This window comes from Pangasianodon hypophthalmus, chromosome 20 (genome assembly GCF_027358585.1).
Source record: "Pangasianodon hypophthalmus isolate fPanHyp1 chromosome 20, fPanHyp1.pri, whole genome shotgun sequence".
Taxonomy (NCBI): Eukaryota; Metazoa; Chordata; class Actinopteri; order Siluriformes; family Pangasiidae; genus Pangasianodon; species Pangasianodon hypophthalmus.
Window position 1 is genome coordinate 12,454,553 of NC_069729.1, and position 21,085 is coordinate 12,475,637.

At 37.8% G+C, this 21,085-nt stretch overlaps 1 protein-coding gene across 1 annotated transcript; it reads left to right on the forward strand.

Annotated features, from left to right (window-relative positions):
* The first annotated feature begins 1,461 nt into the window (after positions 1 to 1,461).
* On the forward strand, positions 1,462 to 13,366 carry prph (peripherin). Its single transcript, XM_026932892.3, has 9 exons — positions 1,462 to 2,104; positions 6,481 to 6,541; positions 6,911 to 7,006; positions 7,234 to 7,398; positions 8,185 to 8,310; positions 9,945 to 10,165; positions 11,331 to 11,380; positions 11,539 to 11,612; positions 12,582 to 13,366. Exons 1-9 carry the CDS (start codon positions 1,587 to 1,589, stop codon positions 12,639 to 12,641), a joined length of 1,371 nt encoding a protein of 456 aa, XP_026788693.1. The 5' UTR covers positions 1,462 to 1,586; the 3' UTR covers positions 12,642 to 13,366.
* The last annotated feature ends 7,719 nt before the right edge of the window (positions 13,367 to 21,085 follow it).

The following is a 21,085-nucleotide window of genomic DNA, read 5'->3' on the forward strand; positions in this document are numbered from 1 at the left end:
CTTCAGCTATTAGAAAATGAGACAACAGCTTCATTTCTATTGTAATGTGGATAGTTTTTGTATTGCAACTCATATAATGCTGTTCCATTGTCATTTTATTTGGAGCATGTTGTCTGTAAAACCAGAAGAAACAATATGCATATGATGATGTACAATATGGCATAGAGTATCAGGATGGGTCCTATTTTATAGATGGGCCAAAGAACAAAAGAATAGGTATCTCAAAATCTTGTATTACAAGGTACAAAAAAAACTGTCTTAGCTTTTAGACTTACAAATTCATTTTCCCCATCCCAGTCCTATCTTCCACGCAACCACAACAAGACAATTCTAATAAATCTACTAATTGCTAAGAACACTTTCCTCTTTAAAACCAGAAAAAAATTGCATGTCGTAACTACACACAACAGCATACCTAAATATTAAGTCTCTGCTACAAAAACATCAGAACACCAAGGCTGATGCTGTGCCTTTTTCCCCTGCCCTGTGCTCTGTCATACACATTTCCAGAAAAACACTTGCTCATGTTAAAGCGAATGAGTAAAACAAAGTAACAAAGTATATAACTGTTAAACAAATGATATACAATACAGTATATTTACACAGTATATTTGTAATATACCATGTATCTTTAATAATCCTTTTGCACTGGAAAAATAGTAAGCTAGTGTTTAATCTTGCACTCATTGTCATAAAGTGGGTATCTTAATTTTCATTATTTGCTTGTGATCTTTATCGGTACAGCTGCTTTACATCAGTTTTTGTGACAAGGATGAGACCAGAAAAGAAATGTGATACAGCACTTTGCAATCTGGTGCTCAGGAGTAGGATTGCAGAGTCATGCCTTATGCTGTGCTCTGAGAACGTCAATACTTTTCACTTTCACTCAAAGGAAAAGGAAGGACAAAAAGAGCTGTTTTTCCACAGTTGTTTGATGAATATATTTAATACCAAATGAAAAACAGTTGCTATCATGACTGTATTTCAATAACAAACCTTGCTCTTTATTGTTTTGTCTGGTGTTTTATATATATATATATATATATATATATATATATATATATATATATATATATATATATATATATATATTATTAGACATTAAAAAAGATCACAATTGAAGGAGAAGAGTTTTGTGTTGAATCTGTGGTTGCAGATGCTGTTAAAGCCAGCAGGGTGTGGCAACGGGTTCAGATATGATGTCTTAATCCAGAAGATGTTTAGGACTTGTGCCAGCAGCGCAGGACAAAAGGGAGGGGGTTGATGGAGGAGAAGAGAGAGAGAGAGGAGGTGAGGAGGAGAGCAGTGAGGAAAGAGAGATGAAGAAGAGAAGGGTTGTGGGGAGGGAGTGGCTGAGGCCATGTGGAAGAAAGATGGATGGACAATGGATGGAGAGATCGTGAGGGTTGGAAGGTTGGGGGAGGAGAGATGACTCACTCAGAGGTATAAAAGCCTGTGTGTTCCTCACACGGAGGTCCTATTGCTCCTGCTGCCCAGCTTCGTCCACTGCCAGACATCCCTGCACAGAAGCAGAAAGATCCTTGAGAGGGAGAACGAGAAGTGGTTTTGGAAAAAAGAAAGCCATCATGAGTCAATCGACGATCCGCACGTCCTACCGCCGCACTTTTGGTGGACCTACCCCTATGTCCGCCATGCCCTCCTACACCTCATACTCGTCCCGTTACCTGGGCCCGGCTCCAGCCGCCATGTCCACCCGGACTTTCCGGGTTCGCTCCAGTGCTCCAGCTCCGTCAGTTCCTCGTCTCTCCTATGACAAAGTGGACTTCTCCTTGGCTGATAGCATCAACCAGGAGTTCCTCAGCACGCGCAGCAATGAGAAGCAGGAGCTGCAGGAGCTGAACGACCGCTTCGCAAGCTTCATCGAGAAAGTGCGCTACCTGGAGCAGCAGAATGCCATGCTCACCCACGAGCTCAACCAGTACAAGGGCAAACAGCAGCAGGGCCAGCCAAATCGCGCCAGCCAGCTTTGCCAGCAGGAGATGAGGGAGCTGCGCAGACAGGTTGAGCTCATTGGGAAGGAGCGTGACCAGATCCAGGTGGACAGAGATAACATGGCTGAAGATCTGGCCTTGCTCAAGCAGAGGTGAGAGAGATCTGAGAAAGTTCTCTGATAGATCTGAAAAGCTTTATGGAAGTCACTGGGAATAGAATCATTGAATGGCTGAAGATGGCTCATGAACAATAGAGATTAAAGTATGTAAAATACTTAGTCAAACATAAAAAAAAATAGAGTTAAATAATAATTCTGCATGGTTTTTTCAGCCTTCTTTCAGCCACTTTCATGTACAAGAGTATGTATAAGCCATCCAAAGTATCTTAAAACTTCTATCCAGATTCTAAACAAGAACTCTGTCTTAAAGTAAACTAAAACTAACAAAATGCAACCTTTGAATTAACTTACGTAACCGAAATGTTCTGGCCAGATATTAAATATAATATTGAAATGTAAAACAGAAAAGTAATTTATATGTAACCTTAACCTCAGTTTAGGAGAATAAAAATGGTGTATAGTGTATAACATACATATGTGTTTACAAATAAATTCACCATGAATTCTGGGTAGACACTCGAAAAGCTAGGCAGTTTCCGGCAGGAGAGCAGACGCAGAAGTATTTTTCAGGATGTTTGGGCGTGGTCGTGGGAATTCTAGATGGTTCTGATATCTGCACCTCACATCACTGATATGCTCCCTTCTGATGCTCACACACACAGATGTTTGCAGACATACGAACAAACCCTTGGCGGCATCATATTTCTCAAAAGTCTAATCATTTAGGCTGTGTCTCAGATCAGACCGTGGGGCGGGTGTGGCACTGGGTGGGAACGGCAATGAGACAAAGGGAAGCTGTAACGTGCATCAGTTTCACATTATGGCCACTCTGGGAGTGTGGGTGGCTTTTACAAGTCAGAGGTGCTTAAATCGGTATCTTATGAATATGTGTTTACCATACATTATGCTACACTAACATCCAGCGTCAGCAGTAATCCAAGATAAGCGACAACCAATATGATTTGAATCTTATATACTATTTTAAGGTGCTATATTAGTTCCTATTAAGCACTTAACTGAACACATCATTGCAAAATACTCTGCAATATATTGTCCCTATGTTTCAAAATATAAGTAGAATTGTATATATTGTAAATATATTACATAAAATAAAATATATTACAATATATTTTAGTATATTACATAGTTTACCATGGTAGTATGTTACATACAAGAAAATTAATACAAATATATACTAAAACACCGAACAGCTACAATTCAGCCAGGTTAATCAAGTCCTGATTTAAAAACACCCACAAAGCTTACTTTCTTAACATTCTCTATAACACTATGACAGACTTTAAGGACAATCTAAGAAATTAACCATTGACATTAACTAATTAACTAATATCAAAGAAATACAAATAGATGGAACAAGGATCAAATAATATATCTACAGTCTTTGGGTATAAACTGACTTAAAGCTGTTGTCAGGGGTCAGCGAGGGTGTTTAGGGTGTGGAAAGAGAGAGAGAATGATGGAGACAGTAAAAAAAGGAACCAAAGGAAAAATCAATGTTGTTCGATATATGAGGCGCCATTATAGCTATTGGGTATCCTGGGCTCATGGGCTGCTGCCAGGTACCAAAATGAACAAATGGGCATATTCTTGCAATAATTAAATAAAAGGTCAGCCACAGCCCAGACACACACACACACACACGCACACAGTCTCACACTCACACACACACAGGCCACGCCCGTCTCCATCTCAGGTTTCATAGGATGACTCGGCCTGAGCTAAAAACAGCAGGCACACAGATAGCTCACAATATTAATAACAATAATAACAATAAGAAGAAAAAGAAGAAGAAGAAAAAGAATACAGTCACATGTTCAAAACAGAGAAAGAAAACCTACAGCTTTATATAAGAACTGTTTAAAGACAGAAATAACAGCAATGTCACAGCTAATCTTATTTCCTGTGTGATTTGTCCAGGGTAAGGTTCATGCTGTCTAGCCAGGCTTTCAGGTGTAGTTAACTCACCTTGATTAAATTGCTAAATTCACTTTTACGGGTGTCACCTCCACAGCATTCTTGATTTAGTGCATTAGCTCAGCTGGTGGCTTGACCCCAATTTTATTTCTCTGGGCCCAAATGCTTTTAGTGGCTGCTGCATTAGCTAATTGATCCTCTGGCTCCCGGCCATCTGGGACCTCATTTATTCAGGACAGGGACATGAGACAGCAGGACAGATGTGATATGACAGTCCTATTAAAACCTGAAAAACAACCAACCTGGGACCACCAATTTATTACCAGAAAGGAGGGTAAGTGGGGATTTTGTGCAGTTTTGTCAATGCACTATTTATATGCACACCTAGGTTTTTGGTGTGCATAAATATAGGAACAATTATTCGTCTATGCCACTTTTAACATGCACCACTTTTTTATTTATAGATGAGATGGGCAAATAAGCATTTATGCAATTTGTAAGGAATAAAATACAACATGGCATGCTGTTGAAGGAAAATAACCAACCAAAGCTGATTATTTTCCATTGACAGCATGTCCCAATGTGTTTTATTCGTCTTTATTCTTCTGATGTCTTTTATTCTTTGGCAATTTGCAACACTAACAAGTTTTTATTTATTAAAGAATGACACATCACATTTGTCATGTGGCATATCTAGTTAGTTCCGGTTCTCCATCCATCCATCCATCTTCCATACTGCTTATCCTACACAGGGTCCCGGGGGAGCTTGAGCCTATCCCAGGGGACTTGGGAAACAAACACACCCATTCAAACACTACGAACAATTTGGAAATGCCAATCAGCCTACAGCGCATGTCTTTAGACTGGTGGAGGAAACCAGAGCACCCCCTGGTCCAGTAATGTTATAATAGCTATTAACAGTCATTTCCATACCTGCCACTCTCTCTTGAAGTGAATACGACAAAACCAATGACCGTATACTATATGAGTGGATAACATGGCACAATTCACTCCCATTGTGCAGTTTTGAAGCCTTTTTGGCTTCTTGCGAAAGGTTGGAGGCAGATTCTGTTCAGTAGATACCTTGGAGACTGAGCATACACAGTAGATATGATAGGACAGGCTGTGGGTCCCGCTCTCACCCACCAGTGTTGGTGATGGACATGGTACTTGTACTTAAGTGCTTGTAAAAGATATTACCTATAGAGCAACTTAAGGTGGCACATCAGATAACTCAAAGTGGTGCGTGTTGGAAAGTGCATACACATTAATCAGGCTTGAGTGTCATGTCCAAACCGGTCAATCACCACATCAACCACGCCCCTTTATTTACCATCAAACAACTCCTATAAAACGCGTATATCATATATAAATGCATTCCCAAAATAATTTGTGGAGATGTAACTTAAAATGGAATTCTGTGTCCTTTCCCATTCACTAACATGGGAAGAGGGGGTTTAAAAATTAAACTGCAGCGAACCACTAGATGGCCTCAGAGACATTTTGGCTTCACTTTTGAATCTCTGTTATGACCTCCACCTATATATACAGTCATTGGACAAAACACAGCTTGTCATGTTACCAAGCAAGTGCCCTCTGTCCTGAAGACTTTCCAATGTCAGGTAATGGACAATGCACTGACACTGGAGACTCCTTGTCTTGTATCTCTGCCCCCACACTCTGGAATTCTCTTCCCAAAAACATACGTGATCTTTCTTCATTACAGGATTTCAAAACCCACCTTAAAACAAATCTTTTTCTTTCTTGTTTTTCTGATCTCTGACTGTAAGATCTGACTCATGCCATGGATTTCTTGTTTATTTCCTTTGTTCTTTGTCTGCTGTCATGTTTATCTATTTTCATATTGTAAAGTGACCTTGAGTTTGCAGAAAGGCGCTATATAAAATAAACTTATTATTATTATTATTATTATTATTACTCCTTTCATAAATGCTAAACAAACGTCTTCTTACAGAAAATGTCACCATTTCAACAATTACACTTTTTTTATTTGTGTATGTGGAGTGTCTGCTATACAAATCTCTGTGTAAGTTGTTACTATAGAAATGATAATGTACTAGAACAAGTGCCTTAATATAAACCTGTGACCTTTGATAACTAATATGTTCCCCTTACCACAAATGTAGTTGATTAGACATGAAATATTTGGTTTTCCACTGGACAGATGAATCTGATATGGGAAGTCTTTTTGGTAAACACATGCCCAGATTATTCTGAGTACATTTTTAAAAATTAATTTCTTTTATTAACTATTTAAAAAAAACTAACTATTAAAAAACCAAGAAAAACACCAATTTATATTGACAGTAAACTTCAATGATGGTGTGTCACAAATTATAACTACTAATACAGGTTTATGGCAGACTATAAATAACTAATAATGGCTGTATAATGTGCATATATAGCTGATAACTCTAGAAAATACATTGATTTACTTCCTTTATGTGCTGCAGGTTGGATGAGGAGACTCAGAAAAGACAAGATGCTGAGAACCAACTGGTCCTGTTCCGAAAGGTGATTATGACACACACACACACACACACACACACACACATTTATCTCACTATACTTGTGAGGACTATCAACTGATATAATTATTAATGTAGATATTTAATTCTATGCTACACCTAAAAGTAACCTTAAATCTTACTTTAACCTCAGAAAGCAAAAGAAGGTCAAAATTGTCAGATATTCCTATACCTGTAGGGACATACGGTCCCCGCCAAGACAAACCCCAGCCAACTCACCTCTGCCCCCCACCCCCCGCCCCAAAAAAACAACACATTAATTGCTAATTAGTGTGCTAATTCACTTGTGCAAAAAATGTGAAAAATTAATTTTGGGCTGCACTATTTATTTAATATTATTTGTGTGTACTTGCAGGATGTGGATGATGCCACTCTGGCCCGTTTGGAGCTGGAGCGGAAAATCGAGTCTCTGATGGATGAGATTGAATTTCTCAAGAAGCTGCATGATGAGGTAAAGTCTGAATTGAACGGAACTGAATAAAAGGAAACAATCTGTTACTGGAAAAATAGAGCAACTGAGGAAAAATAATAAATAAGTTAATTTAAAGGTGGAGGACAGAAGAAATGACCTACAATCTCAGCGTGAACAAATCATAATCAAAGCAAAATTAATCATTTATTATGTGAGTCTTGGAAGAAGAATGAAGAATGTTTTTTTTGTGTATCCTACACCCATAGGAAATCCAAGATGTGCAAGTGAGCTATGAAACCCAGCAGATGAAGATGGAGGTTGAGGCCACAGTCCGTCCCGACCTGACTGCAGCTCTGAGGGACATCAGGGCTCAATATGAAAGCATTGCAACAAAGAACATGCAGGAATCCGAGGAGTGGTACAAATCCAAGGTGAGGAGGAAGAAGGCCAACACACACCATGACAGGCAGTGCACAACCTCTTCTGAGGCACCACTAAAGCAGTTATTCAGTGTTTATACATATACAGGATACACACAAAATGCTCATTCATTTACTAGTTTTACCTCTCCCACATATGTAAAAAGGTCTCACATGCTGTCATTTACACACAGACACACACTATGCCCTCACACTTAACAGTCGCTCCAATCACATACACACAAGAAGCTCTCACATGCTCATAACTCTTCACATACAATTGTTTCATATTTCATACTTCTCCAATTCAGGTAAAATACTCTCAGATACACACAATGCTTTCACACAATCTATTTCATGCAAGCATAAAAAAATTCACATTCACATAACAACTATAAACAAACAAAAAATTCAAAATTTACTCCATTGCACATCAGAATGTCATGTACACATGAATCCTGATGTTTTTTTCTCGTGACATTCACATAAATGTGATAGATAAAAGCTAGTAAATGCAATAACATTTGAATAAGTATGGGAGTGTTTTGTACATTTATGAGAGGTTTATAAAATTACCTAAACAGAAGCCTGTCTTTTAGTAATAAGACTATGTAAGTGGGCATTTGTTATAGTTTTGAATCCAACAGGCTTCATAAATTCAAACTTATAACTCAAGACACTTTAATATGTTACTGTTAGACAATTAAAATGGCCTGGGTGACTGAAAACAATATACATAACCAGCGTCTTATACATGCTGGCAGCAGCAATCTAACTCTCTCTGTTCTTGCACTGCAGTTTACTGACCTTACCGACTCAGCCAAGCGCAATGCTGATGCCATGAGACAGGCCAAGCAGGAGGCCAACGAGTTCAGGAGGCAGATTCAGAGCCTCAACTGTGAGATCGACGCCCTGAAGAGCACGGTGAGCTCAGATAAGCTTTATTTCATCTCATGTGTAATTGTTCACTGCAGAGTGACACAGGTAGGCATTTTAAGTTGAGGCTGAACTTTCGAACAGCTTGCATGTGATGTATGCAATGACGTCATGCCAAATCCTATGCTGTTCAGATCATTTTTTTGACACGTGACAGTGTTTGAGCAGTAATTCATCTTATTCTATGTACCCAAATGTAGCACAACAATCATTTGTTGATAACCAAAATTCTTTTTTTTGCAACATCATGAAATGAAATCTGTAGAGGTTGAAAATGTCAGGCTACTAACATTAACTTCAACTGAGCATGACTATCATTAACCACAAATAACTACAAAATATTAGGATTATTTGGCATGTACAATTGCAGTTACACAGTCCTGAACGTAGGAGATCTCTAGTGAACTATGTACTAGCTCTCCCCACATTTGCTTTCTGGTCTCAGTTACTCAGGTGACATTACTCTATGGCTTTACACTATGAGTAGTACAATTTTGTGATGTTAAAAGAATCGATTATTGAAATAATTACACAATGTTCTCCTTATCCCAAACATACTCGATTAGCCAAGATGGTGTCCATGGTTTGCTACAAAGCCAATGTAGCAAACAAGTAAAGGAAGCCTCCAAAAATCCATGCCAAACACTTGCTTCAGATGACATTGTTAGTCTACATAATCTTTGATTCATGTTGTCCAAGATGGCTGGCCTATAACGTTACAGCATTCAGCTACGGAGTGAAGCTTTGTTCATGTTTATAGATTACAGTAAGCCACATTGTGTCCGAAACAACATCAGCACATCTGGGTGACATTACTGAAGAACTGGATATGGGTTGAGACAGACATTTTCTGAATGGGTTTTAGGTGAGCTAGATAGGCAGCTAATTATATATGAGATGCTTCTTTTTTTGTTTTGTTTTGTTTTTCTGCTCCATTGCATAGTAATAGGCTACATTTGCTGTAAAGGGAGATTGTGTAATTGAATTTGTTGTTAGATTATTTTTTTTATTTATTTTTTATTATTTTTGTAAATTTAATATATTTTTGATAAGGGCAGGGATATTATCATTTTGCATTTTGGTTTCTACATAATTATTCAGAAGTGCTAAAAGTTTCTGCCTAGAGATGGGACAGTGCACTGGTATGATGGTATACCATGATAAGGAAGTCTGAATTCTTTATATTATTAACATGCTTTAACAATAGGCATAATGACATCACAAAAATAAAACATTATTTCCAGATAGATTGCATGAAATATGACTATAAAAGAAAACATTGTAATTTTTTAGAGATATATGCTAGGCAAATAGCAGTTCCAATGAGTTGGCTTTTAAATAAAACTGGGTGTATTGTAGCTGTTCATCGCTGTTCTGGCTAGATCAAATGCATAGTAATATTGCTAATTTTGAGGTATCCACACTTTTAAACCATAAACTAAAACCTTAAAGCAGTGAGCAGTGATTCTAAAAAAATTATAAACAAAGAGGGCTAAGAACAAGCTTCTTAATCATCCCACTTTAAAAAAAAAAAAAGCATTTAATATTGTCCTGTAATCAGATATTGTATTGTATCATTTTATGTACTATTTCACAACTAATTCTACATTGGTGTGTCACAGAATGAGGCTCTGCTGAGGCAGATGAGGGAAATGGAGGACCAGTTTGGAGTGGAGGCTGGAAATTACCAGGACAGCATCACCCGTCTGGAGGAAGAGATCCGCCACCTGAAGGACGAAATGTCCCGTCACCTGAGGGAATATCAGGACCTGCTTAATGTCAAGATGGCTCTGGATATTGAGATTGCCACTTACAGGAAGTTACTAGAAGGCGAGGAAAGCAGGTAATTGATTTGAATGAAACTGAATAAACTTTATATATTTACAAGAGGGAAGTTGGATGCTAGAAATATTCACCAGCATCACCAAAAAAATAGAAAAGACCATACACACATAAATTATCGGATAGTTAATGGGTGCACCTTAAATGCTAGGTCTCGTCTAGAAAGTACACTTACTGAAACCAGCCCAAATGCTAGATGCACAGAATCTGTTCTAACAAGATTCCTTAATAATTTGCAGGTTTTCATGTTTGGTCAAGTTTGGTCTTGGTGACCAAGAAATTCCCATAATGCACTGCAAGTATAGGTCAGTTTTAAAAGAATACTTATTTTCAACCTGTTCTCCTCTACTGCATCTGTAGAGGGTATGGACGATTACCACAGACCAGTATTTCGACATGTGTTCTGTGATAAAATGAAAAATCCATGATGGAAGTCCAGTGTAGTTGCTGAGTTTAAAATTCAAGATTATGTAATGCAAATATTGAACTTTTGTTGAAAAAAGGTGAAAAAGGATGAATGACGCAGACATGATAGAGCATCTTACCCAAGTTGTTCCTATGGTATTTTATCCAAATATTTCAACACAAGACCAATATAGTACAAAGGAATTATGGCTACAGTTTTTCGTTATGTTACTACATTGGTAATGCATAACTGCTATTTCTTCTACAAATACTAAAAAAGTGCATAAATAATGCATAAATTATACAGATTTAGAGTTTACAAATTCCTTTGACTGAACAATTCAGGCAAGTGGTCTACAAATGTTTGGCATATGATTAAATAATTCTGTAATTAAATTGATAACATATCACTAGACATTGTATTTGATTGGTGTCTTTTATTAGCGTTCTTTGCTCATTTAGCAAGCAGCCTGTGAACCAGCTACTGAACAGGCTGCAATAGAGCAATGTTATGGCATTCTCTTTTCTAGCAGCTCTTCTTCATGAAAAAAGTATCTTTGTATACAGTGTTGTGCTACATATAATGTACCAAACAACCAGGTTCCTCAAACAGTGATTTGTTATATAGAATTTTAATTGGAACCCCTCTCTTGAACACGTAAGTTTGGGATGTGCCACATGATAGAAAAATGTTCCTCTTACTTTTCATACAGCAAACATGGCATATTTTTGTTATATTTATGCCTATTGTGTTCTTTCAGAATTGCTATTCCTGTCATGAACATAACGTCAATCGGTATGCGCAATGGCGGTAAGTCAGCAAAATTCTCAGCTAAATATTGTCTACAAACTAAGTTTTTTTTTCTTATTGTCTTTCTAAAATACTGCTCATACGAATGTATGATTTAAATGCGGTTAGATGGTTTATTCTTCTAGCTGAACCCCATGACTCTGTTTCTGATTGGATAGATTATGACCTGCCCGCTGATGTTGGACATGGCAAAAAAGTTGTGATCAAAACCGTTGAGACCCGTGATGGAGAGGTAAGACATCTTGTTGTGGATTCTTACTCAGTTTCAGAGAGGTTATGTATTGTAATGTCTGCACAATTCTTCATTAGGGACTTAAATTCCACATTATACAAGTGTCATATAAAGCCAGGTCAATGGATTGATAAAGACATCTTAATATTACTTTATATTACATCTTAATAAACTTTAGCTTTGATATACATCAAGTTTCTAGTTTATTAGGTACACCTTCTTTCCTTGGGCCAGTGATGGCTCAGTGGTTGAGGCTCTAGGTTGTGTGATCTGGGCCCTAGAGCAAGGCCCATAACCCTTTCTGCTCCAGGGATGCTATGCCATGCTATGCTAGGATAGGAAACTCTGACCACATTCCTATCAAGCTAAGATATACGAAGAAAATAATTTCACTGTACTTGTATATGTGACAATGAAGTCTGTCTTGCTTTGTTTTTTGTACCTACAGTATTTGGCCACTTTTTCAGGCAGAGAGGCTGAAACATCTGAAAGAGTGACTCAAAGAAAGGAACTAAGAAAGAGAAAATGAAAGGGAGAAGACAAGACAGAAAGACTCAAATAAACTGAGCTTTACTAGAAAAGAAAGAGAGATACTTATATGGGAGCGACAGATTGAGAGAAATGATTTTGAGCAAGAGAGGGACAGGAACTGCAAAAGAGACTGAAAAGGAAAAGGAGAGAGAGAGACATATTGAAAGAGAGAGACAGACCAAGAGGGAGTGACAGAGAAAAACAGAGAGTGAGAGAGAAGAAGGTGGTCCTGTGGTGGTCCTTTTCCACTGATAGGCAGAGTAGAGGGGGACAAACAAATTGCAAGGTTGATTTGATGACCTGATATAACGACAATTCAATGTGAAAAATGTAAGAAGGAAAATTTATCAGCTTCAGCTTATGAAATGTGGGACCAAACTTTACATTTTTTTCACAGTTTTGTTCAGTACTAATAGCATCATCCTGTTTCCTGTTCAGGTGGTGAAGGAGTCCACGAAGGAGAAAGACACCCCACGAGACTCTAAGGAATCTAACTGAGATGTTCGAGAATTGAGGATCCAAGAATGTGCAGGCTGGAGTGGGACATAAACAAAATATAAAGAATGAAATTTTTAAAGTGTTTAAGCCTTTAATCTGATATTCACTACTGATGGGGAAAAAATTAATATTAAGAAAATATTGGCATTCATTTTGACTCAATACTGTGATTCTGAATGGGGTGCATACTATCACTGCGCAATGGTGCTAACAACATAGCCTTAACCATAACATTTAAGCAAACTGTCAGATGCTTTCTATATCATCTTCATTCACACAATTCAATATATAACCAGTCAATACTCGTCATATACTGATAAAAAACATGGTTTTAGACCAAATGAAGTCAACCAGTCACCTTTTAAACACCAGTGGTGGCCTTTATTTACAGCAAAACTTTTTTACATCTTTCATGCATGTGAAAATTAAACCCATGGCAAGGCGGAAAGATATCCATTTACTCTGCTTTCTCATTTACCTCTATAGCTTAACATTTACCTCTATAGCTTGACATTGTGAGTAGTCATAATTTGGTGATATTATTCGTGTAATGTAAGCACTTTTGGCCTCACCAGGCAGCTTCAAATAGAATGTGATTTACTACTCAAAATCCAGGAGTCTCACCCCATTCACTTCAGTCTGAGCAAATGAATGTGAGTACTGCAGCCTTACTGAGAATGAAAAGAAGCTAATGTTTGTGGAAATAAAGCCAAGTGAAACAAAAAGTCTTGTTTATTTCACATACACTCACATGTCTCCAACATTGAGCAGTTAATAACTTCACTTTGATACTATAGACTTAAAGTTAAAACTCTAATGATTCTAATACTCAAGTTCCCATTACCATAATTAGCACTTTTTGACTTTATAGTAGAATTTCTGAAAGTTGATTTGTGTCACTGTCCATTGTTAAAAGCACTATATAAAGAAAATTGAATTGAACATTAAGGGCATAAAATGACTGTATATATGAATGGACGCAGTAACACTGAGTCAAAAGTGAAGTTAAAATATCTCTGAGGGCCTCTAGTGGCTGGCTGCAGCTGAGAGAAGGTCACCTAAATCAGCTTGTACCAACATCGATTGGCCTCATGTATCAATCCTTTAGTAAAGTTGTGTGTAAAACCCAACCAAAATTTCCACTGGATTTACAAAAGTTTCAGAAATACTGATTTTCTTCATACTTGCATGCATATGTTGATGAATGCCAATCACTCATAAAATTACCAGGCTTGTGCATGGCATACTTGATTTGCATTTAGTGACTTGGTGACATCCACAAAACTCCATAAAAGGCAAAGCTCACACATATGATATGACAAGTAAATACCTAAAAAAAAAAAAAGAAAAAAAAAAGACTTTCTCAGAGGTAGAAGTGAAAATTGTCCAGTTACTTCTGAGCCTGTGAAAATGACTTTTTTGTTAAACCCCATGAATTAAAGCTGAAAGTCTACACTTCAATCACATTGATTGCTTCATTTCAAATCCACTGTGGTGGTGTACAGAGGCAAAATTATGAAAATTGTGTCACTGTCCAAATACTTACAGACCTGACTGTATTTATTCCAGAGCCTTCAGTAAATATTGATTAAAAACCATTAACATATTCAATCACCTTTAGTGTAAAAATACAACATACATCAAGGTCCTCAAGGAGAATTCTGTCCATGGCCCAGGACATGCTCTGAGCAAGTTCACTGTCAAAATACATGTTTGAAAGTTAAAAAAAAAAAAGTCAAGATATTCACTAATTACAGTCAACCTATAAACAGGGATTGTAAAGAGGAACTACCTCACAAACCTATATGAGAGGAGCAAGGACAGAACAGAAAATAGTAAAGGCAGGGTTTAACAGGAACTGTCCCACCTTTACTTTTTCCATGGCTTTCTTCTAATTTCAAGGATGCACAAAATTTTGATCAATATATTGTGTTGTTGCAAGTAAAATGTATTTCTCAAATTGTATAGGATTTCACGAGAACAAAGCCAAAAAGGGGGAAAAAAGAAGACAGAATGTAGAACCAGGCTGAACCATAGACCATTAAAAAAATTTTAACATGCCACTCTGAGCAAAACCTATATATGGCAGTGTACATGCCATCACTAAAATCTGGGCTTCTCAGGGAATTGAGAAAATACAATTCTCTCAATTTTGGCTTCATGATCTGAAAAATTTCCATCATGTGTTAATTGTCAGGAAATAATGTCATAATAAAAACATAATGTCAAGAAATAGGAAGCAAAATGTTGCTGATTTCACTCTAAAATTTATTGTGTAGACAACTGGCATGTTAAAGTAATTCAACATCTAAGCAGACTCACACATAGCACCAGTGGCCTGGCACCCAAGATGGGAAGACCACACCATCCTTGCTGCTAATTTCAGGCTACAGCTGTATATAACATAAACAAAAACAGAGGTGAAAAATTTACTATGTTAGTAGACGTTTAAATTTTTTTTAATTGTATAGATGTTTTAGAAATTACACACTCACCTCCATATTCAACAGCTCTTAGTTTATACCCAGCTATATGGGCAATTATTTGTTGATACTGTGCAGAAGGGGCATGTTAATAAATTAGCATCTGCATTGCAGTGGTGTGGTTAAGGCTCTTGCCCTCTCCTCTTAATTGGGATGAGCTGAATAGACAAAAAAGGAGGAAATGAGGTGAAGAGGTGTCTGGATGTCTGGATACCTGTCTGTCTGCCTGTATATTTGTCCATCTGCCTCTCTCTCTCTCTCTCTCTCTCTCTCTCTCTCTCTAGCTGTCTGTCTGTCAGTCTATGTGAAATTCTCTCTGTCTTGCTGTTTGCCTATATGCCTTACATTCTAACAGAGAAGCCTTGGGCCACATTTGGCCCTGGACACCTGGGAAAGTCTTTAACTATAATAAGCGGAGAGAGGAAAAGTGAAAGGATGTGATGGATGCATGGATAGGTACATGAAACAATGGTAGAGTTTTTTATAAAGCATAATAAGCAGGGGGAAAAGGTAGACGGAAATAGAAAATGTTATACTACTGAGTATGCAGATATTTTTACTTGGTGTATTGTGTTACGTTGTATAATAGATACTGATATTGAGATTAATGTTGATCTTTATTTTTTAATCCTGTGTTATGCTGTTACTGCATGAAATAAATAGATTTTTAAAATCCTGTCACTGAAATGATTTAGCTGTGCCATTTGTAAGTATGCTGTAAATAAATAATGGTTTTGTGGAAGCGGGGGCGTGGTCGAGCACCGGTTTGTGAATGGGAGGCGGAGCCAGAGAAAGTGATCTTTCTGTTGGGATCTGTTGGGATGGGACTTCACCCTCTGTTCTGACCACCCTGCTGAAAAATATCTTATGTAGCTTCTGAAGGGCAGTACTAAATGAAAAAATAAGATCTTTAAACAAAATAATAACAATTTACACCAATCATCCTGTTCAAAAGTTTACATCCCCCTGGCTCTTATTGTATCGTGTTGTCTTCTTGAGCATCAGTGAATGTTTGCACCTTTTGTAATAGTTGTGTACGAATCCCTCAGTTGTTCTCAGTGTGAAAAGATGGATCTCAACATCATATAGCCACTGTTGGAAAGGGGTCAAATATACAGAAGGTGCTGGAAAACCAAATAATGTGCAGGACCTGGAGGATTTTTCTGAAGAACAGTGGGCAGTTTAACTGCTCAGGACAAACAAGGGACTCATAAAAAAAACAAACTTACTGGTTATCGCCATATCAGCAGCCAAAGGAGCAGCTTGTCCCCTGGGCAATGATTAATTTGAAAAACTGATAACCCTGTGCACAGTCTGTTTGTCAGATTGACAGGGTGCCATGGCTACTATTTTGTCTACATTTCACAAATATGAGCATGTTTTGCAAATTTAAATGAAAAACCTGTAACCTTGTTGCTGAAATGTCACTGCATAATTGTAAATCCCACGCTGGCAGGTTTTGGTGGACAGTATCACCGGTCAGTCAGAGATTAGCAGCAATGTTAATCTATAAAACAAATAATCGTGACATTTCAACATGCAAAATTGTATTGTTACTTCATAAAACCTATAGAAATCTATACTGCATCTTCTTACTGTCACCCTCATATTTTGTATTCAATTTCTGTCATTTGTATGCAGGTATGAACTCACCGGATTTTGATAATCAGACGTTGGCTGCATTAAGAGGACGCATGGCATATCTTATGAGATCCAGAGAGGTGATTTTGACACTTTCCTCTCCCTCTGTTAATATATATTTTTTTCCTCTTTCCTTCTTTTAATTTTCTATACAATTTTTATTTTTATTTTCCCTGAACCTATTTTTCTTGACATCTGTTTCCCCCTATGGATTAAGCTTGAATAAAAATTGGCTTAGATTTTGCCTCATTGGTTCTGTAACCACTGAGAAAAATTAAATTGTCTGCCTCCTCTTAGATCACCCTTGGCCGTGCCACCAAGGACAAACAAATAGATGTGGATCTGTCTTTAGAGGGACCAGCATGGAAAATCTGATACTGAGTACGTCTTTCTTTTGTCCAGATTTCAGGGCTTCGATTCGTGTTCCTCATAAACCAGGAGCTGATCTCTCTCATCAAAGCCGAGACAGCCAAGATGAACCAGCAGTGATTCTCAAATGCAGCTGATCAGTCAGCTCAGGCTCAGTTTTTTAAAATGTATTCATTTATCTATTTTATTTTATTTTTGCAACTTTGTAAATGCAGATTAACTGAAAAAATGAGACTGTGTTGTACAAGTATTACACTGTCAATTTTCCGTAAAATTGCTCCACCCTAACTGCCAAAATAGTTTAGATTATAAAGATTTATAATCTTTATAATTTGTCACAGCTGTACAGATCAGGGTGAGGTTACACATTCTAAATGCCTTAAACCTGAAGACGTAGCTCTTAAAATGAAAATGAACTGTAGAAGATTAATAACAGCCACTGAGAGATAAGGGTAGCTTTTAGTTACAGTAATCTCCTTTACACAACAAGCCCTTCAGTTCACACAAGTCAACATCTTTAGATGGCTGAAATGTGTTTCTTTAACCATTTGGCTCATCATCTTGTGGAAATCTCTATCTATGGCCAAGTCTGAACCTCCTGGCAGAGGTAACCAGGTTTTGGGCTGAAATATCCTTGTACGTAGCAGAATTAGTGATGCCACAAATCTTCACAAGAACCCCTGAGCCACCAGCCACAAAACATCCCCAAAGCATCAGTGATACACCTCTAGGGCTTTTATTAACAGTTCAACAGTTTTGAAACTTGACAACAACAAGAATCAAGTAAACTGTACAGTTCTAAAGCTGTGATCTTTGGGCTCTTTTTCCCTCTCCTTTACTGTCCTCAATAATTCTTGAGGTCGCTAGATGTAGTGGTGGTGGATCATTGATTTTTTTTTGGCTCGTGGTTCAACGATTGTTAGCATCATGACTTCTGCTATTTACTTCAGCTATTTTAGCCCAAACACGGTTGCCTGAAAAGGGTCTACATGCACAAACCTAAGAATATAGAAAAGCTTAAAAGGTTCTGCATGAAGGAGTGGACTCGGATCCATCTACAAGTATCTCCAGTTTTGCTTCTTTAATTTTGTTCTGAAGTTACTATTCTAACCTGGCTAAAATATATATAACCACCATTTAACATGAATCCAAACTGCATGCCAAACACCTTTAGATTACATTACTTTAGTGAAGTGAAGTGAAGTGACTTGTGGCCAAGTATGGTGACCCATACTCGGAATTTGTGCTCTGCCTTTAACCCATCCAAGTGCACACACACACACCGTGAACACACACTCGGAGCAGTGGGCAGCCTTTTTTGCTGCGGCGCCCGGGGAGCAGTTGGGGGTTCGGTGCCTTGCTCAAGGGTGGGTGCTCTTTTCAAAAAAAGCAGAATCCTATCCAAGACCAGATCTGAGAAGTGGCATTCTGTAACTTCTGGGATTTACAATTCATCCTTCCAGTTATAGCCTTCAGATGCGTAACTGCTGATAGACAAGTCGTAAAGTAAATGTGAATAGATCTGTCTGGTTTCTGACAGTGTGACTGTGTTATCTCTAAATACAAACTACTAAAATTACTTCTAACATTCGTTTGGTTGGACTTTATCCACTTGAATTTTAAAAAGGGTTTAAAACAAAATGAAAAGATCCACCGGAGTTATTCACATTTCTTACATTCAATAAAATCATTGCTTCTACAGGGTGTCCCAAAAGTCTCCATACATAGGGGAAATTAACACTTTTTAGCAAAATGTCTTCCAAAATTTTTCATACTTAGTTTATATAACATTTTTTCAGATAGCTTTTAAGAATGCCTTTGACAAAAGAAGAACGTATTGAAATCATTCTCATGGCTGGATCAGGAAGCTGTTGCAAGGTTGCGATGGACTTTAACAGTAAACATGGCATTCATGTCACACACGACACTGTTGCCAAACTTATTAACAAATTCCACTGATGAAGGCACAACTGACATGTTGCTGGCAGTCCCCTACATACAGAGACTTTTGGGACACCCTTGTACATTAATACGGCAATACGTAATAGTTATCGGACATTGTGCATTTATCACTGAAGTGTCCACTTATCATAAGCAAACAATGACTTAGAGATAGCCATAAAGCATTTAGTGGCTCATAAATAAGACTTATCTCAGATACAGGGGCACAAACGCCAATCAGGTCCTGCAAATGCACAGTTCCACTACATAAAAAATGGCTGTCTTTCAGTTTTCATACTCTGCTCTGTTTACTATATTCTAGCAAATGCATTTTGCTGGCTTCTGTAGTAACCTTTCAGCAACTGAGCACTCAGTACAGTAATGAAACACACTTCAGGCCAGTGGTTCTTTTAAATTTTAAGCTGTTTTTCCCCCCAGGATCATTTCTGTATACATAACAGTTGTTACTCACGTCTTCTAATAAATTATATAGGATTTAGCTTGTGTGTATTGGGTTTAGTGAATTACTGTAAGCACTACACCGCAAATCCATTTCAGGCTCGTTGGTTTTAAGAACTTCTAGAGATTAATATTGTCATGGCAGTGTTAACCTTCATTAGCTAAGATTGAAGGAATAATAATGTATGTATGAATAAAGCACATAATTTTTAATTTCACAAATTATGTAACAGCCTGTAATATATACATTACCCTCCAAAGGTATTGGAATGGCAAAGCCAATTTTTTTGTTGTTGTTGTTATTTTTGGTGTACACTGAAGATATTTGGGTTAAAGATCAAAAGATGAACATGAGTTAACAGATCAGAATTTCAGTTTTCATTTCCTGATATTTACATCTAGATGCATTAAACAGCTTGACAGAATATGACGCCTTTGGTGGCAGACCACCCAAATTTTAAGTGAGCAAAAGTATTGGAACATTTAGTTGCATATCTCTTGCTTGCAATAACTGCATCAAGCCGGCAACCCACTGCTTTCTTCTTTTGTGATGCTTTTTCAGGCTTGTACTGCAGCTTCTTTCAGTTGTTGTTTGTTTTGGGGTGTTTTTCCCTTCAGTCTCTTCTTTAGGAGGTGAAATGCATGCTCAATTTGGCTAAGGTCTGGTGATCGACTTGGCCAGTCTAAAACCACTTTTCTTCCCCTTTTTTCCCCTGATGAAGTGCTTTGTTGGGTTGCCAGTGTGTTTTGGGTCATTGTCTTGCTGCACGATGAAGGTCTTCCCAATACATTTCTCTGTAAATTGGCAGACGGAATGTTTCTGTAAACATGTGAACTCATTCTGCTGCTACCATCATGGGTTACATCATCAATAAGGATTAGTGAGCCTGTTCCAGAAGCAGCCTTGCAAGTCCAAACCATGACACTACCTCCACGGTGCTTGACCGATGAGCTCTTATGTTTTGGATAATAAGCATATCCTTTATTTCTCCAAACTTTGGCCTTTCCATCACTTTGGTAGAGGTTAATCTTGGTTCTAGAGCTTTTGTGGTTCATCTCTATATTTCTTTGCAAATTCCAATCTGGCCTTCTGATTCTTACAGCTGATGAGTGGTTTGCTTCTTGTGGTATGGTATGTGGAATTTCTCTATGTTTCTGCTGAGTCTTCTTCCAATGGTGGCTTGTGATACTTTAACCCCTGCCCTATGGAGGTTGTTGGTGACGTCGCTGACTGTTCTAAGCTCTCACAATGTTTCTGTCATCAACTGCTGTTGTTTTCCTTGGCCAACCTGTTCGATGTCTGTTTTGTTAGTACACCAGTGGTTTCGTTCTTTTTCATGACATTCCAAATTGTTGTACTGGCTATGCGCAATGGCTATGATTGATTTTCCCTCTTCTCTCAGCTTCAAAATGGCTTGCTTTTCTCCCATAGACACCTCTCTGGTCTTCATGTTGGTTTATTCTTATTAACAACAAATGCTGTCTCCACACTTGAAACACAGGGTTCAAACCAGCCAGTAGACATTCAGAACCATTAATTGTTTAAACAAT

Excerpts from the sequence above, each read along its gene's own strand:
- prph (XM_026932892.3), top strand. The coding sequence starts at position 1,587 with ATGAGTCAATCGACGATCCGCACGTCCTACCGCCGCACTTTTGGTGGA. Across the intron at positions 8,311-9,944 it reads TCGACGCCCTGAAGAGCACG|AATGAGGCTCTGCTGAGGCA; the intron begins GTGAGCTCAGAT and ends GGTGTGTCACAG. Across the intron at positions 11,381-11,538 it reads AATCGGTATGCGCAATGGCG|ATTATGACCTGCCCGCTGAT; the intron begins GTAAGTCAGCAA and ends CTGATTGGATAG.